Genomic DNA, 20,193 nt, shown 5'->3' on the forward strand with positions numbered 1-20,193 from the left:
GTCTGTTTCTCTGTGTTAGCCCTGCGACAGACCCGTCAAGGGTGCACCCCACCTGACAGACTCCAGCCCCCTGACCCTGAATAATCAATGAAAAAAAGGGATGGAGTTGATGAACCCCAAAGGCGACAGAAAATTCACACAATATTAATCATAAGTGCTCGTATTAAAATCCACAAAAAAAGCACATTTAAAATACACTTTTCAATGTGACACTAGTATCAACACTTTTATTATCACTGTGAAATTTCAAAGGTTTTGATTAGTGACCACAGATGACCAACCAACCCTTAGAAAATTATACAAAATATAAGATTATTATCTAATAATCTCATATTATTAGATTCCCCCCATAGCCATTCATGTTATACCAAAGTAGTAAGTAACAGATAAACAATTAAATGACAGTAAATTTCCTGTTTACACTTTCTAGTACAGAAATTTCTTCTAAAGTAAAATAAAAATTTCATCAATGAACAAAAACTTTATTCTTTTAAATACAGGACACTCTGGGAGCAGACGGATCTTTTTTTCTGTAATTTTGCATCTTTATCATGTAGAAAAACTGAGATGTGCTGTTGAAGTTGCATTTATTTATCTTATATTAAAATTTCTCAGGGATTAAATGTGTAGTTAAACATCTTTGCAGTGACAGAAAGTGCAGTTTCATTCATTCATTCAGCCCACTTGAGGTCAAAGTGGGCTGTATGTAGCCCTTGATGTAAAATAAGTGTGACCACTAACACATCCCTGCTTCAAATGCCAGCGAACAAAATTCATTGCTGTGTGCAAAAAAATGTATTTCACTGTTTGCTATTATCCATATACACACACAATAACAGCCCCTCTCACTCAGTTTTTGCATTTGCTCTTGCTCAGATCTCTGCAGTGTGTTGCTCGCACTCTCAATATCTCTGCCCCTGCACGTTCAACTTTCTGTACAGCGTTATATTTGTGCCACAAAACCAACCAATCACAGAATTGGATGCAAAAATTCAGATTGGCTGTTTTGGTCTCCAATCAGCTTTCTAGCTACTGTAGCCAAACCTAGGCAAATATCCAAGATACTAGTATCCTAGTATCCTAGTTCAATTCTCTTCCTCCAGAGTACTGTCATTTCTTTGAAGCACTAACCTAGCTAGAAGAAATCCTTCTAGCACTAGCTTATTCAGTGACAGAGCAAAACAGCTGAAAACAGTAAGATGTAAATGTACAGCACAGGAAGTATAATGAATGTTGAACAGTGAGTAGCTGAGGAAGTTCCGCTTCGAAGCACAAACACATCAGGATAGCATCAATGCAAATAAAAATAGTCTGTGTCTAGATGGCACAGTTTAATTTATCATTCTCTCACTTAAAATAAATTATGGTCCAATGCAGTGACGTCATCAGTGAGCCAGGTGGGAACGCGAGTGAATGGAGACTGGCATAAACAGTGTGAGAAGAGAGAGCATAGGTTAGCAATGGCATGCTTCATGTAAACTGCAAAACTGGACTGCAGGAAATAAAGCTGACTTACATATACAAAGACATGAGTAAGAGATAGGCAATGTATCAGCAGTGTCATCTCAAACTACTACAGAAAGGACAGTGGGTGGTTTTGGTTTAAGGTTTGCAGTGAAATGGAAGTTACAGAAAATCCTCAGTGGGGGTTTGCATTCAATAAAGTGGTGACTTTGTGAGGACATGCCAATCAATGTTCATAAGTGTTAGAAAGGTGCTAACAATGACACCGGTTAAGTGAAACAATTCCCTCAGATTCTGCAGGCGTAACATAAGAAGAGAAGCCTTAAGGTCTTTATTTAACAGTTCACAATTAACCATATGGATCATACATATAACAAAGTGGAGCTATATGAACCATGTTGAGGTTTCTTATATAGAAAAAAGAAAAAAAAGTGAAAATAACCATTACTGAGCACTATACATGCTAACTAACAACATAATAGTCAACAACAAGTTGAATAAAAATGAGTATAGAGAGGAGCACATGGAAGCTGGTGACAGTAGACCTAATCCACAGTATCCAGAGGAGCAGTCAAAAAGCTGTTGTTACTGGGTATTTTAATGCAAGCAATCAGTCCAACAAAATATTTGGGAAACTAAATGAAGGATTTCACAGAAAAAGCAACAACTATTACAAAAGTCGATAACTGTAGTGCAAGAATTCCAAAAGTTGTTCAAACAATCGCAACATCTTGTTAAGCTTGCGTCCCGACTTGTAGTGATAGCTGTGTACACGAAAACACACAAGAAAATGTCAGTATCATCCAAAATAACATGCATTTTAGTTATTTATTTATCATTCAGGATAATAAATGATATTATCATTATCATGAGGATAAAAAATTGTAAATTTGGGTTTGAGAAAATCTTCACATTTACCTGGCTGCTGCTGGTTAGTTGTTCCTTTCAAAGCAAAGACAAAAAACTGCTGCTGTTATCAGATATTCTCATTTAAGCAACCAAGACATGCATTCAAATGCCCACAGCAAGTTTGCAAGTTTTAGTTTTTCATAAAAACCTCCACAATATTCCAAAAAAGTCAGTAAAAACTGGTTTGAAACATATGCAAACGCTGTTCAAACACTTGTAACATCTTGTTAAGCCTGTTTCCTGAAGTGCTGTGATAGCTTTGCATACAAACACAAACACGTACGCAGACTTGTGAATGTGATCAAAAATAACAAGTGTTTTAATTATTTATCATTCAGGATTATCATTCATATTTTTTTAAATAGTTTCTAATATTATTGATAATAGTAAATGTGAAGTGTTATCCTTGAGTATTAGAGTTTCAAATGTAAATTTAGTTTTGAGAAAATGTTCACATTTACCCGTCTGCTGCTCAGCCATTCCTATCAAGGCAAAGACAATCACAGCCACAATGACAACAGCAGTGATGATGCCAATGTCAAGGTAAATGTCTGCCTGCAGTCCTGAAAGAATAAGAAAACTAGCAGTTGGAACAAAAAGTCCACAAACAATTACATAAATAATGATAATTATATGCATTCAAAGTTCAAAACGATAAAAAAGGAAAGAAATATATCAACATTTAAAATTAATGTTATTGAAGGAAATAGTTTCATAAGGGTATCTGTTAAAATTAGATTTTTTCTAAGTGGTTGAAGATAAACCTGTTATAATCCTGTCACTCATTTGTGCTTAATGAACTTGTACTTAAAGTACAGTCGTATAGAAATATCAGCAAATGTTATTTCATCATTTTTGTTTCACCAAAATGATTTATCAGATTGAAAAACACATGGAAAACAATAATAATAATAATACATATATAGAGCAGTTAATTTAAATAAAAATATAATAAGAAGAATTTTAGGTTGTTTCTTACGTGAATCCTCTGTCAGTGTTGAACCACTGTCTATTGGAGCTGTTGGACAAAATGATTGCGATAAATGTAAGAACACTCATTCAGTCTTACCCCTATTTTGATTAATTATTATTATTTTGCAGTACTTTATCTGTTTTACATACCAGACAATTACTTGGTTGTTCAAACTGGAATAAACTTTGTTGGTATTATTCAGCTAGTGCCATATCTGTTGTACTATATAGTAAGTATATGTAACATACCTGTTGAGGCTGCATATGTAAGAAACAAAATGATGAATCCCACTGATGACTTCATTGTGCTCAGTGAAATCAGTGAGCTGACAAATGACAAAGACTAGAATTACTGTACTACTGTTTTAGAAACACTGGTGCCAATATATAGTCTGTCTGTGGAAAGGGACCGGTTTGACCAGATAAGCTACAACAGGAAGTCCACTTTGGAAAAATTAGTTCCCCCCTTAAAAGTGGCTCAACATTTGTTTGGTGCAAAAGTTAAATGAAATGAAATTAACTGTGCAGTAAATACAGCCAATGTGAGCAGGCCTAACTTTAGTCTAGGTTTATACCCACACCCTGTTTCTGTGAAAGGATGAAAGCAGATTGTTAGGGATTTTTAAAAAATGAAATATATACCTGTATACACTGCACATATACATATATACTATTTAATATGCATGGAATTCTTGTATTTTTGCCAATCATATTATGGAGTCATGTGACCACCAGGGAGCCTCAAGAGGGATTTGTGTGGATGTTCGTGTGAAACAACATCAGCATCTGATTCATCAATGGAAACATTTATTATGCAAACTGGAACAACACTGAAAACTTTAACAATAAAGATAAACACAACAGAACATTTAAAATATAAAAACATTTCAAACCGAAATATCCTGGCTTCGAATATGTGATGTATGTGTGTGTTTGAGAGAAATACATAATTAGATTGAGAGAGGATATGGCTTTCTCTCTTTGTGTGTACGTGTGTGTGCATTTAGTTCATTTCTAGCAGCAGGAGAGCAGGTCCTGCACCATGTGACCAGGTGCTCTCTACAAATGCAGCTGCTACACTTGATGCAGGTGGAAGAAGAGCTCTTTTCAGACCTGTGCAACACAAAGGTGTTGAAAGGGTGCAAAATTTAGGGAGGGCACAAGGGTTCATTTTGTTTTTAAATACTGATCAACAGTTTAACTGCTTTTTTTTTGATACTGCATGAAAAGAACTTTGTCACGGACCCGGTTCCAAGGACTCGGGGTCTGTGAGCAGTGTGGACTACTATTGTTGTTGTTGTTGTTGTTATTTTCATCATTATTATTATTATTATTATTATTATTATTATTATTATTATTATTATTATTATTACTATGGTCGTGTCTTCTGCACTGCTGCTGTCCTGTGTTCCATGTTTGTGTACTGTCGGGTGTTTAGGGGTGTGTACGTGTGTGAGGGTGCGGACGTGGAAGGCACTTTCAGGCCTGGTGGGTGTGGCCCTACCAGCTGACCGTCACACCCAGGAATCTCCACACACACCTGGTGCCGATAAAGCCTCGTCAGAGGAGCTTCAAAACAGTGTGGCTGAGAGCTCCTCGATCCTGGATGGTTGAGTGACTTCCCGTCAGTCTCAGTTTAATGTGCAAGGTTAGTGCAAGTCTGCCGTTAGGTTTTGTACTCACGACTGCCTTTTGTATGCGTGTTTCCCCAGGAGGAATTGTGGCGTCCAGGAGGCAGCACACGGACAGTACACAGGGAATGGAGACAGAGCACGGGATAAGTGAGAAGACACAGAATGGGAGTCGGGATTGCACTGGGGATTTATTATTGTTTGGATTTACACCACTGTAAATAAACGCATTGCCTTCATCATCAAGTCCTGCATTTTGGGTCCTCATTCCTCACATCCCTACGGTCTGCCATGCAGCCCATGACAAACTTTCCTAATTTCCTAATTGGAAGGTTGGTGGTTCGATCCCTGGCTGCTCCAGTCTGCATGCCAAACATCCTTGAGCAATATACTAACCCCAAGTTGCTCTCTGATGCATCCATTGGAGTATAAATGTGTGAATTATAATCGGGCCATGGAATCCCTAAAGGGGTAAACAAGGGGGTGAGAGGACTTGTATGACAGCATGTCAGAGGTCAAGAAACTTAATAAACTGTAACACTTTTCAATTATCCCAAAATCATCCCAAACTGTACACTTTTACAACTGCAAAAGTCACCACAAATGAATCACCATATCTGACTGGAAAAAAAGTCAGGTTGCTCAAAAGAATCCAGCGCAGGGTTAGAGAGTACAACCCTGAGCAGGACATAATTTGTTTACACTGCATAATCCACCAGGAAGCACTGTGCAAATCTGTATTGCAGCTCGATCGTGTAGTGAAGCCAGTTGTAAAATGCATTAACTTTATTAAAGCGAGGGGACTCCAGCATCATCAGTTTATTAAGTTTCTTGATGAAACTGACGCTGATCACCAGGACTTGCTTTACCACTCCAATGTCTGTCAGTTAAGTTTGGGGAAAGCATGTCAACAAGTGTGGGAGCTCAGGAAGGAGATTGTCTCATTTTTTGGGCTACTTGAGAAAGATGGTGATTTTCCTGGGCTGAGTCACACAGATTGGCTTTGTGATTTAGCTTTTGCTGTGGACACAATGACACACACGAATGAGCTGAATGTGAAGCTGCAAGGGAAAGACCCGTTTGTGCATGAAATGTACACTAACATCAGGGCCTTTAAAACCAAGCTAAATTTATTCTCAAAACAAATGTCAAATAAGTTAGTCACTCATTTCACACTGGCTATGCTGAAAGAGGCACCTCAACATGTGAAAAACTACAGGAAATCACTGGATGACCTGCATGTGGAATTCTGCCTTCGGTTCTCTGATTTTGGGATAATTGAAAAGTCACTTCATCTGGTGTCATGTCCCTTTACGCAACACCTTGAAACAGCGCCACAGTTGCAGTTAGAACTGATTGATCTCCAGTGTGACACTGTCTTAAAGGAGAAGTTTAACTCTCTTAAACTAGATGAGTTTTATGCACACTAAAGCCAAATTTCCAAACATCCAGAAGATGTCAATGGATGGAGGATGCTGGTGATGTTTGGCTCTACGTATGTATGTGAAAAGACTTTTAGTGTGATGAACAACAACAAAGCATCCCACAGATCCCAGTTGAGTGATGAACACCTCAGATCTGTTCTAAGAATTGCCACAGCAAAACTAACACCAGATTTCAATGCTCAGACAAAAAAGCGTGATCAGCAACACTGTTTCCACTAAAAGTGGATGCAAGTATTAAAACTATAATTCCTTCTTAATGTTTTTGTTTAATATGTGCATCTGTTTTTTTGTTTTTGTTTTTTTATTTTAAAACTCAGTGTGGCCCCTGAGCCAAAACGTTTGCCCACCCTGCTCTATCAGCACTCTTTCAGATACTTTCTCTGTGCAGCTCCTTCTGACCTTCTCTATACTCTTACAGCAAACAGCATATCTGTAGTGCTGTTTCTAGGGAGACAGAAAAGAGCACTTCAGATGCTACTTATTTCCCAATTTTCAGTTTTGTTCTATTGCTGCTCTGGTTATGCAGGAGGTTTGTATTTTTGCAACATGGCAAAATATATTATAGTGTAATAAATATGTTAATAAACTAGTAAACACAGTAGTACTTAAGTCTATGAAGATAATCCCAAAAGAAAAGACAGACACGCTTCAATCTGAAGAATGAAGACTCCCTTTATCTTTGTAATCCTTCATGAGTCAAACATAGAAATCGTGGCGATCGTGGCTCAAGAGTTGGGAGTTCGCCTTGTAATTGGAAGGTTGCCGGTTCGAGCCCCGGCTTGGACAGTCTCGGTCGTTGTGTCCTTGGGCAAGACACTTCACCTGGTGGTGGTCAGAGGGCCCGGTGGCGCCAGTGTCCGGCAGCCTCGCCTCTGTCAGTGCGCCCCAGGGTGGCTGTGGTTACATTGTAGCTTACCATCACCAGTGTGTGAATGTGTGCGTGAATGGGTGGATGACTGGATATGTAAAGCGCTTTGGGGTCCTTAGGGACTAGTAAAGCGCTATATAAATACAGGCCATTTACCATTTACCAAAATTACATTCATGTTTTTAAATATTGCATATTGACTACTTCTGATTTTTTTAATATCTTATCATGGCAACTGCAGGTTTAAGGATACCTTGCAATGAAATTTTGAGCATGCACCCACATTCTTCACAGTTTATTACATTTAGTTAGATTAGTTAAAACTCCTGGGAAAAAAAATATTGAAAAAAAAAATTAAAACCCTGAAATATGGATAATTTAAAAAAAAAAACTATAATAGCTATACACAAGCAACCATGTATTTGAGCCATGATTATAACCCAACATAAAGATTTAAGAACTAGTGATTTGTTCTGTTGTCTTCTGTTTGAAGTTTCAAGAGATAAAATCAAAAGTAGTCAAATCTGGCCAATTATACCCTCGACCCCAGGAGGTTAAACTATTTTTTTAAGTAATACAATAGTTACTTTTCCTAGTAATTAGTAACTTTTCCAATATTTTAACTCAGTTACTTTTTTGAAGAAGTAACTAGTAACTGTAACTAATTACTTTTTCAAAGTAACTTGCCCAACATTGTCAGTGATACATGGTTCATCGGGTTCACTGTATCGAAAAAGCCAGTGTTTGTCATCCTAACCAAAATGAAAATCATCGCTGGGAGCTAAATCTGGAAAGTAGGGTAGACAGGCAAGTAGGTTTTCAGTGCATTGTCAGACGGCCTACAGTAGAGTGACAGATAATACCAACATTTAGGTCACTGTGTCAGTGTGTGTGTCTGGATAGCGAAAGTAACACTGCTCTGTGTTGTCATTTTGAAGAGCGTTTGTAACTGTGTAGATGATGTTGCTGCAAGGGAGGCAATTTGAATGCATATGAGAAGTTTATGTAGTTATTAAAACACACACACACAAAAAACAAAAACAGCAATTTGAGGGACAAGTTTGTCGGAATAAATAGTTGACCCACGAGCAGAACTGACGCATACAACATGTTTTCACAAAGGAGACATGAAACCCCGATGACAACTGCAGGTTTAGAGTTACCTGGCACACCCACATTCTTAGTATTTTAGCATATTTAATCAGTTAAAATTCAAAGTCCTGTTCAAATAAATTTCAGTTCATTTTTTCACCAGCGCTTAAAACTAATTTTGTTTTGTTTTTTCTTAGTTTAACATTATTTCAGATGAAGTAAACACAAGTTCTGTTGTAGTGTTGATTTAAATTTTTTGGTTTACCTCAGTACTTGTTTTGAGTGTGTCATCGCTACCTTCAGAGTTTCAGCCTTGTAGAAAATCAAGAATGATTCAGGGCAAGTGTCAGAATAAAAATTAGCAAATATGAACAACAGTCAAAAACTGGAGCTTTTATTCTTGCAAAGGAGCAAAAGCATCAAATACAAGGTTTCATGCAAGTGCTCAAAGGTGGAAGTCCCCAGTGAGCTTTATCACATTTTATCAGTCCCAGCCTCCTTTGTCGTAAAACTGTCACACAACAACACTTTTCCTTTTACAGGCTTCTCACAAGAACAGTTATAAGCGTCTGTCGTTTAATAAGCAGATACTGTAATACTTCTTTTGGTAACCAGGCATGCTTACAGGCATTAAGTGTACTGAGTGTGCCCTTGACTATCATACAACTCACACTAATTAGTACATTGCGTAACATATTTTTTCCATCATTTCCCTCCTGTTTATCCAGTTATGCCCCAAATTATAACATGACACGACACACAAAACAATTTAAAGAATATACACATATACATACACATAATTAAGGCTGTGTTTATCAACAAAAACATTCAGTAACATCTCCTCTGGTTAGGATTTTCGATATGCTCATCCTAAATGCTTTTCACTTTAGCTACTGCTGTTATCATACTCTTTGTTCTCCAGCTCATGATTATTTGGGTCCATGCGTGGAATTTAGATACATCTCTGCTCACCCTTTCTTTTCTTTTTTTTAGTGGGTGCTGTCTTCGGTGAGGGCTTTAAAATGTTTAGGGGATTATTTTTACTGGTTCTATTCCTAGTTTAGTCATTAAATTTATCCCCTGCAAATTTACAGGGCCTAAGGATGAGCAACAGACTCCAGCACTCACAGTTTGTTTCTCCAGACTCCCTATTTTCCATTTTCACAGGTTTTTTTTACCCATTTCTTTAGACAACATTAGCCCGTGTGATTCCACTATCACAGAGTAATATTATGTCTTTTCCCCAATTTTTAGGGTCACATGTGGTATATTATCCTCCATGTGTAAAATGTCTTTCAAATTGGCTCAGCAGATCATCTCTTTTTTTCTCCCCTCCTGCATCTGCTAACAGTCCCTGGTCATATAAGAAAGTCTTCCTCCCTTCTTTGCCAGCTTTACTTCCCCCTCTTTTGTTCTTTCCTAAGGAAGCTCGTGCCCAATGTGCGTGACAACTGCAGTTAAAGTAGTCTTCACTGTCCCTTTCTCTACCATAAATTCCTTTTGTCTTTTGATTTGCATAATTCCTTAGTTCGTATTTGGTTTACTAGGTTTTTGCATTTCCTTGCATCTAGCTTCTTTTGGAAAACCTATTTGCCCAACAACAACAATTTATTATTATTACTTTTGCTTTTAACGTGTACAAGCTGCCCTCTAGTCCCGGACTAGAAAAGTCGGACGCCCACCATTCGCTCCTCTGGTTTATGGAGATCATCACTCTCCCAGTCGCCTCTACATCCTCAAACAGCTTTTTTGGAGAACGTCTTTCTTTTTAAGGAGTCCCAGACTCTAGTACCTCATATGCAAGTGCTCAAAAGGGGAAGTTTCCAATGAGCTTTTTATTACATTGTATCATTCTCACCCTCCTTTGCTGTAAAACTGTCACACAATAACACTTTTCCTTCTACAGGCTTCTCACAAGAACGGTTATAAGTGTCCTTTTATGAACTGATAATGCTTTTTTTTGCAAGCAGGCGTACTTTCATCCAGTAACTGTACTGAGTGTGCTCTTGACTGTCACACTGCTCACACTAATTAGTACATTGCATAACATATTTTTCCATCACTAACTATGCTCCAAAGGCTTGCAGAGTGTAAACAATAGCAAGTAATTTCTGAGTCCATGTGGATGAAGGGAAGCAGCTTGCACTGTAAAGCAATGTTGTCTGTTTACTGAGTAGAAAGGTTATATCAAAACATATTCAGATACTTTCATGAGCATGGATAGCTGTATAACAGTAAAAATTATGTATAGAATATTCAAAGGATACTTTAGAAAGGTACCATACATCCATAACCTAGAGACATGCAGCATATGTCACAAGCTTTGGTAAGTGATTCAGCACAACCTGAACAACAACAGGATAAAAGACTGCAACAATATTCAGAATATTTGTTGCAACATTTTGTACAGCATGTTTCCTGGCTTGAAGTCATACCTGCACACACACACACAAACACACATATTAGTGCCCCCCAAAACAATAAACAGTTTTAATAATTTAATCATTCTGGTCAGTGCATGAATTTTTGTAATATTACCCACTTTAACCTAGTTTGCACACTAGTTTATATCAACAGCAAAGTCAAGAATACTCACCTTTATTTAACTTGACACGTTCGTCTAAAAAGAGTAAATTAAGTCAAAGTTAGTCAAAGAGGGAATAATGTTTTTTATAAGATTGAACTCTAGCATTAAAATCTTGCATACAGTGAATATGAAAGATGATGTTGTCAACTCTCAAATGTGTGTGTGTGTGTGGTTTTTTTTTTAAATACACTTACCATCCTGTTCCTGGTCAGACATTCCTATCAAGGCAAAGACAATCACAGTGACCATGATAATGCCAGCTATGATGCCAATGTCAAGGTAAATGCCTGTTTGAGGACCTGAAAGAATAAATGAAAGCATTGGCTGTAAAAACATGTTTTACTTGACTAAAAGTTTACATTTATCTATATATCTATATCTATATATATATATCTATATATATATATATATATATATATATATATATATATATAATGAAAGTACTTACTGTTGTAAATTATATTTTCTGATGTAAAACTATCCTTGAAATATTTTATGTTCTAAGTGCTAAAATTAAGCCTGTTTTGCTCATTTGTGCCAAGTTCCTTTCTTATCATCTGGTATCATCCTTGGAATATAACCAGATAAGTGAAGTATTCTCTTACTTGCATTCTCTGTCAATGCTGAAGCAATGTTTATTGGAGCTGCTGGAACATTGAGAAAAATAAAATATGAATTAATTTTTTCTCAAATATCACTTGATCTCACCAAATGACATCCGGTGTAACATTCACTTTAGATATGATACTTCTATACAGTGTACTAACCAAAATCAGAATTTATATATGACCATTTTAAATAAAACAGAAAAAAATGACTTACTGAGAACAGAGGAAATAAGTAAATTCGACCAGTTACATGCTTTGAAATGTAATACCTGGAATGGTTAACATCAGATCAAGTTTGCGTTATTATATGAGAAAGACATATAACGTACCCGTTGAGGCATCATGACTGAGAAGGAAAATTAATAATCCTACTGCTGACTTCATGGTGCTCAGTAAATTCATCATGCTAGCAGGGCCGTTTAAAAGTCTTTCCTGTTCAAAGGAACTGCAGTCAAAAACAGGAAATGCCAAATAAGGTAACTTAAAACATAATATAATCAGACTGGTTGACCCTGATCAGCACATTAGAAGTCAATGTTTGCATACAGTGGGGCAAAAAAGTATTTAGTCAGCCACCGATTGTGCAAGTTCCCCCACTTAAAATGATGACAGAGGTCAGTAATTTGCACCAGAGGTACACTTCAACTGTGAGAGACAGAATGTGAAAAAAAAATCCATGAATTCACATGGTAGGATTTGTAAAGAATTTATTCGTAAATCAGGGTGGAAAATAAGTCTTCTGTAAGAAGCTTTTCTGTCCCCCACTCGTTACCTGTATGAATGGCACCTGTTTGACCTCATCATCTGTATAAAAGACACCTGTCCACAGCCTCAACCAGTCAGACTCCAAACTCCGCCATGGCCAAGACCAAAGAGCTTTCGAAGGACACCAGGAAAAGAATTGTAGACCTGCACCAGACTGGGAAGAGTGAATCTACAATAGGCAAGCAGCTTGGTGTGAAAAAATCAACTGTGGGAGCAATCATCAGAAAATGGAAGACATACAAGACCACTGATAATCTCCCTCGATCTGGGGCTCCACGCAAGATCTCATCCCGTGGGGTCAAAATGATCATGAGAACGGTGAGCAAAGATCCCAGAACCACACGGGGGGACCTGGTGAATGACCTGCAGAGAGCTGGGACCAAAGTAACAAAGGTCACCATCAGTAACACACTACAACGGCAGGGAATCAAATCCCGCAGTGCCAGACGTGTTCCGCTGCTGAAGCCAGTGCATGTCCAGGCCCGTCTGAAGTTTGCCAGAGAGCACATGGATGATACAGCAGAGGATTGGGAGAATGTCATGTGGTCAGATGAAACCAAAGTAGAACTTTTTGGTATAAACTCAACTCGTCGTGTTTGGAGGAAGAAGAATACTGAGTTGCATCCCAAGAACACCATACCTACTGTGAAGCATGGGGGTGGAAACATCATGCTATGGGGCTGTTTTTCTGCCAAGGGGACAGGACGACTGATCCGTGTTAAGGACAGAATGAATGGGGCCAAGTATCGTGAGATTTTGAGCCAAAACCTCCTTCCATCAGTGAGAACTTTGAAGATGAAACGAGGCTGGGTCTTCCAACATGACAATGATCCAAAACACACTGCCTGGGCAACAAAGGAGTGGCTCCGTAAGAAGCATTTGAAAGTCCTGGAGTGGCCTAGCCAGTCTCCAGACCTCAACCCCATAGAAAATCTGTGGCGGGAGTTGAAAGTCCGTGTTGCTCGGCGACAGCCCCAAAACATCACTGCTCTTGAGAAGATCTGCATGGAGGAATGGGCCAAAATACCAGCTACTGTGTGTGCAAACCTGGTAAAGACCTATAGTAAACGTTTGACCTCTGTTATTGCCAACAAAGGTTATGTTACAAAGTATTGAGTTGTATTTTTGTTATTGACCAAATACTTATTTTCCACCCTGATTTACGAATAAATTCTTTACAAATCCTACCATGTGAATTCATGGATTTTTTTTTCACATTCTGTCTCTCACAGTTGAAGTGTACCTCTGGTGCAAATTACTGACCTCTGTCATCATTTTAAGTGGGGGAACTTGCACAATCGGTGGCTGACTAAATACTTTTTTGCCCCACTGTATTTGGATTTGACATGCAATAATATCCTGTCATCACTAGAGTGTCTGACAAATGTAAGTAATGTAATTATTGTAAATACATATATATGATAATGCATCATATTACATTAGATTACATTTCATACAAGTAGTTTAAACAGACCAATAATTTTGGTTTAAAATTCAAACCACAAAATTTAAACCTGAAAGCAGTATTCAGCACTGATCACTGTCAAAATCTGTATATCTGCAAAGCACACAAACAACATAGTGAAGCATTAAGGCATTTATTTTCATGTGACTGATTGTAGTTAGCTTACCTGTAGATGAAGGGCAAAAATCACCACAACTCGGCCTCCTTCCTTGGTTGTGTAAACTTTTCAGCTGAACTGTTCTCTGTTCAGAAAAAAGGCAGTGCAAATTCAAATAAGAGAAAAACACAATTACAGATTTGTATAACACAGTCAGCCCACACATCTATGGCCAGGTTCACACTGCAGGGCTTAATGCTCAATTTAGATTTTTTGATCAAATCCGATTTTTTTGGTCTGGTTGTTCACACTACAAATAAAATGCGACAGCAAACGCGCTCTAGTGTGAACCCTCAAAGCGGCCCCCATGCATAAAAGAAGACGTCACACACAATGCGCTCTGTTTAGAACCCGAGCAAACAATATTGTTTGACTGATGGCCTTAATGTAAAGATTTTGGACTTTACGTTTCCCAATTTTTGCTTTAAGTTATTTTGTTATTTACATAATAATGTAGATAACCTAATAATTATCCTTATTGCTGTTTTAGAGGAGCGGTGCTTCAAAGGATAGTTGCAGATTTCTGTCAGAATCTGCAGATTATACAGTACAAATAAAATGTTCATGTTTCTCCAACATTGTCTTCCCAACAGTTTCACTGACATCTACACTGGATGGCCAGGAAGTGTTCACGATGTCTTCTCCGGCGCTGATAATTGCTGTCTGTCTTGTGTCAGTGACGTAAAAGACGGATTTAATGCGACATGACCGTTCAAACAGCAGTCGCTTTCTAAAACATCGGATATGTATCAGATTAAGTATCACGAAAGTGACCCAGATCGGATTTGAAAATATCGGATTTGTGTCGTTCACACTGTCATACCATGATCGGATATGGGTCGCATAGGGTCAAAAAAAATTGGATTTCATGCGCTTTCGCCTGCAGTGTGAACGTATAGCCTATGTCTACCCCATGTTCTTGGTGCAGGGCTCATTGATTGTATGAAGTCAAACCAGTCTAGCTTGGATGCTAGTCAACCTTTCACACCTAAGAATATCTGGAAAAACACTATAAAAACAAATCCAAACTCAGAGTGTTTTAACTTGTTTCACCTCTGAGGGTTTGTAGAAAAGGACTTACTGTATAGCATTCCATATGTACACCATATAGCTTGTCCTGTAACTAGGCAATGACCCACCATTGCGGTGAAAAAACTAAGCAACTTTGTGACTACAACACAATTCATTAATATTTTTAATCCCCCTGATAGAAGTTTAGAGTTTACCATGTCACACACTATCAAAGCCTTTTAATTTACATGTTGAAATGAGATATGCATTGTGGGCATATAAAAGTAACAGTTATCTAAGCAGCTGCAAAATATGTGTCTGTCTAAATGTCACTCTGATGAGATAAATAATACTAATAATACTAAATTATTACTAGCAGAAGTTAACAGACACTTGTCATTCTGCAGAATGAAGACTCATTTTCACTTTCTGATTCCTGGTGAGTCAAACAAAAACAAAGAAATCTAATGTATATATTTGTTCATTAAATCTTCAGTTCTCCCATTTCTAGAAGCATTGCACTAGTTTTTTGGAAATGGAAGATCTTTGATCATTGAAGTAGTCTGACCTGCTGGAGTTTAAGGTGTAAATAAGCTGTTGCTTTGTGAGTTGCATTTGAGTTCTTTTTCCCAGTTCTAAAACACAATGAACAATTAGTCATGGTTCACTTTAGGTGGAGGAAATGCTTCGATTACATGTTATAAACTGTTTTAGTCAATCTAAGGGAACATAATCATCCAGTTATTTTTCCAAGTGTGGGTGTCATCTGTGTGGCTATGATAAGCAATCTTGAGCTCTACATGTCTAAACTAAAAGAAGAATGAGTGATGCATGTTTCATCTCGTCCAGTATTTCAGAATGTCAGGGAGTACGACAGGCTGTTGTTTTCAAAATCTTGCCAGATGGTCCACAACAGAATCACAGCACAGAGCATCAGTCTGGTTATTGTGTGTTTACACAATTACCAGCTCCAACCTCACATACATCTCTGCCAATGTTGATTTCCTGTAGTAACACTTTCTAGGCACGTTATCATATTCTTTCTCAAGATCCAGAAACACAGTGCAACTCCTTTTGGCCATTTCTATACTTCTTCATGAACACTCTCAAACATCACATGTTTAGCGTTCTTTGTGAAAAGGAGAAAGAGAATTACAGGTGTCACTCAGTCCAGACTTTGCATTTTTGTTCTACTATTGCTCTTGATATGCTTGAAGTCACGGTGCAAGTTCGGCGTTCAGTTACTGAACAGAAGGCGGGTGGTTCGATCCTTGGATACAAACCCCAAGTTGTTCTCCAATGTGTCCATCGGAGTGTGAATGTTGGTTAGATTGCACTTGAGTATAGAAGGAAGTGCTCGTATGAGTGAGTGAATGGGGCATGTTGTATGCAGCGCTTTGAATGCTCCGGGAGAGTAGAAAAGCGCTATATAAGAATCAGTCCATTTACCAGCCCATATGTAATGTAAAATATAGTAATAATCTGGTAGTTCAAAAAGTTTTTGGCTTATTTAATGAATAAGTCATATAATGTCAAACATTTTTATCCATGCTTTTTTAAACTGCACTCATTGAACACTTAGATTGCTCACTTGTTCTTGGGGGTGACCTAAACTCGGGACTAAAGAAAGAAATGGACTGGCTCAAACAGCAGGAACTCAGCGCAACTGGCAATCCACAAATTTAGTTAAGCAGTACATGAGCTATTTCAGACTTTGCGAAGCACAGTGTTCTGTTGTACTAGCTGACGTACCCGAGCACTGACTGTAGTTGGTCGACTGATGCCTCTAAACACATCATGTATTATTGATACCTTGTGCTGCGCAGTGACATTTAATATTTCTTATTTGGTGTTACCTATGCCTATGTTGTTTGCAAAAATAACACTGAATACTTATGCGACCAAAAACAACAGCAGCTTCCCTGCACAGATTTTCAGTGTTTTCTCTGTCTCTTCATCTCCCTCTGTTAACTTTCTCCTCAACTTTTCTTTCTTTCTTCTTTTTCTTTTCTGTCCACCGGTCTTGTCTGTTCCGATTATAATAACTCAAAATAAAATAATCCTAATAAAGATCTAATGTGACTATCAAATGGGCCAGTATAGCAAAATGCATAATGATTCACTTGGAAAAGTAATTCTGTTGGCCATTTTTTTTGGTCTTCAGACAACAATTCTTCTATATATATTAAAAAAAATCATGAGAAACATTTTGACTACATTTTGTTACTTTACACAAGAAGATGCCATTAACTAAATGGGATGCAGGCTTGAAGATACCTTGTATAAAAATGATGTCTGTACAATGATTGTTTAATTTTACTATGGTAAGCTGGAGTGTTTGATATGATATGAATATTACATTAAAACATGGAAGCAAAGAACATTCTGCTCTGTTTACTTGCATGACCAAAGAAATATAAATGTATTTCTTTGGTCATTTTCACATCAGAGAGAGAGGGATAAAAGCTGAATAAAATAAGATGAAATAGAATAGCTATTCAAAAGCAGTAATGTATTTCAGTTGCAAATGTAAACCATCATAATAATTCAAGAGCCAGTGATGTGTTCAGTTCACGCTCCTTTTTTTTTTTGGCAATAGCTTCTAAAAGCCTGTGAGTCAATTAGTTATTCTGGACTCACCGGATGTTATCTGTATAATTACAATAAGTAATCTTGGGCTGTACAGGTCTAAACTGTAAGAAGCACATTAAAAATGTCATTGTTTATGTGGCTATGACACATACTGTGACACAGCAAGTAGCCAAGTAGGTTTTCAATCCATTGCCAGGCAACCAGCAATAGAATGACAGTAAATACTACCATCACTGTGTCAGTGAGAGACACAGTTATCTGAGTGGGCCTGATTATGGCAAATGAGACAATTCTCTATCTCTATTTAATTCTCTATTACATTGAGACTGTCTCTCGACTCCATTATATATTCCACATATACAGGAATGACCCGTATCCCGTTACACTATAAGCTAAAGAGATTAAATAAATTGATAAAAGCAGAGGAATATAGTCGCCTACCTTCAGGAAACAGAGGAAAATGTGGGCGCTGTCCTGCTGCGCCTCCACTCGGAGCGAGTATGGCAAGCAGAGAGGGCCACACTTCTATGGGAGGCGGAACATCTTCGCCTGGGAGGATCGGCATTACGCAGCTGACAGTATACCTTCTGCAATAGTCTCTTCGTTTAACATCGTCACACAGATACAGCCATATTTACTTATACCCGCCGTTCAGGCTGAAGAAGGCGCTGCGGTATTCTCGGTAGGTGTCGCCACTTAAACAATATCGCACCAAACGCGCTGATGAGGAGAAGTCAAAACCGAAAGCGAAAATGTTAGTTTGTGGAAAGAAAAGAGAGAAAAAAAAACTTGACAAACTGTTGTGTGTCAGTATGTTCTGCGCTGGAATATCAGTAAAATAGTGGTAAAAAGCAACACGATGGTACACTCGTGTCTTCGGCTCAGCTGTAGAATTTACAAAAATCAAGCAGTGCACGACCCCACGACGTGTCACAGAGACTGTGCACCGCTGAGTGTGATGTTAAACTTGTCACGGGACGCACGGCACACCGAGCATAAAAACCTAAGTGGGGTTGCCTGTGCATAAAGCCCTGTGTGTTGCTCTCAGAGGTTTTCACGCCAGCGTCTCCCCGGTGTGCGTTAGCAGATTTATTATGAAATCTGTGGGTTTTTGACCGTTCTCCAGAATATTGAAAAGTGCAATGAGCATCTTGGACTGTAGGAAACTGTAACAGAAATTGTAATAGACCTTTTTAAATATTTTAGAAAATCACATATTCAAATAAAGGAAATGATTTGTAGGATTAATATGCTTAAAACAATCGTCAGTTTCAGCTAAAAATGAACTAATTAACTGTATGAATGTTTGTGTTCAAAATACAAATTATTTTTCGTTCTTAATATAATTTTCTAAGCACGGCAAACAATTGCAAATAATGCAGAGTTATTATAGTTTGGGAAATAGAATCATTTTATTTTATTTTTTTACTTATTTTATATCAGGAGAGCATAAAATTGTTGTTAATAAGCACGTGAACACACATAGAGGCTGTGGTATTCATATGAATAGATAACAGCTGAAGAAGAGGTTTCAGCATAAGTTCATCACTAATAAATTCATCATAAATAAGCAATAATTGTGTAGTCCATCTGCACTTCCTTCATCTATAACAGGCAGCTGCACAAAGCACTTTCGTAACTGTCCAATATGACCGAAACACCTGCTTACAGCCCCATTGTTCCCTCATCCCTCTGAACACACTCCCACCCTCCTGTGATAGCTCATTCTTGTGAACCAAGCAGAATAGCCCAGATCCTATAGTAATGTTGTTACACTAGACAAAAAAAACAAAAAAAACAAAAACAGCTGACCCTACTGTTATCTGATACACATACAGTATGTATTCGCTCTCTTTCACATATAATTTATCAGCCTTTCAGGGCTTTGTGGGTCCCTGCTGCGTGCAGCCATAAAGAGGGCTGGGTTTTCCAGATTCTCCAGCTTAAACCAACATCTCTGCTGCCAACATAGCAAGAGCCACTAGTGCGTTCTTCTCTGGCCACAGCAGGCACCTGGTCGGCTTCTCAAGATCATAAGTCACATGTTTAGCACTCACCCAGAGTCACTGCGTCCAGCTGTGGTACCTCTGGTGTTTTGTCTGTGGGTCGCGGGTTTACATGCTAAGTTGAACCTCACTGTGGTCTGACGCTGTCAGCCCAGTGAGAGATTCTCCTGGTATTTGAAATGTGCCGCCTCCCACAGAAATGTGGCACACCTTCCTCTTCATCCACTACACCACAGATTTCAGCCACTGCACAGAGACCTGCCATCTTCAGAAGTTTTCTGATGACACTGCGGTGGTTGGATGCATCGGTGAGGGTGATGAGACTGGGCTATGGTGGACTCTTGTTTCATGTGGAGCAGCAGAATAATCTGCACCTCAATGTGACAAAGACAGAAGAATTGACTGCTACCAGGAAAGCTGTGACCCCTGTTTAAATCCAGGGGGTTGACGTGGACATAGTGGAGGACTAAACCTTGGAGTACACACAGAGAATAAACTGGACTGGGTTAAAAACACCACTCTAGAGTAGTATTTAACTGAAATAATCTTGGGTGGAGGAGTAAACATGATCATGTAAACAATGCTGATAGGGTAAGGGCAAACAATGTAAAAATACTGGTC

At 38.2% G+C, this 20,193-nt stretch overlaps 1 protein-coding gene and 1 long non-coding RNA gene across 3 annotated transcripts; one reads left to right on the forward strand and one right to left on the reverse strand.

Annotated features, from left to right (window-relative positions):
• Positions 1-1,607: 1,607 nt before the first annotated feature.
• LOC146523019 (uncharacterized) lies at positions 1,608-18,542 on the reverse strand. Of its 2 annotated transcripts, XR_014871145.1 has the most exons (10): positions 18,008-18,542; positions 13,973-14,048; positions 11,906-12,008; positions 11,574-11,615; positions 11,163-11,267; positions 10,978-11,001; positions 8,647-8,693; positions 3,353-3,391; positions 2,383-2,936; positions 1,608-2,228 (listed from the first exon to the last, which is right to left on the reverse strand). It is a non-coding gene; the product is annotated as an uncharacterized LOC146523019 (long non-coding RNA). The 2 variants fall into 2 exon arrangements; XR_014871144.1 differs by having other exon boundaries at positions 3,353-8,693.
• On the forward strand, positions 2,821-6,872 carry LOC146523020 (general transcription factor II-I repeat domain-containing protein 2B-like). Its single transcript, XM_085154178.1, has 6 exons — positions 2,821-2,916; positions 4,353-4,434; positions 4,784-4,954; positions 5,058-5,126; positions 5,224-5,308; positions 5,446-6,872. The coding sequence occupies exons 1-6, from the start codon at positions 2,821-2,823 to the stop codon at positions 6,404-6,406; spliced, it is 1,464 nt and encodes a 487-aa protein (XP_085010304.1). The 3' UTR covers positions 6,407-6,872.
• Positions 18,543-20,193: the final 1,651 nt, after the last annotated feature.

The sequence above is a fragment of the Neolamprologus multifasciatus genome, chromosome 3, assembly GCF_963576455.1.
Source record: "Neolamprologus multifasciatus chromosome 3, fNeoMul1.2, whole genome shotgun sequence".
Taxonomy (NCBI): Eukaryota; Metazoa; Chordata; class Actinopteri; order Cichliformes; family Cichlidae; genus Neolamprologus; species Neolamprologus multifasciatus.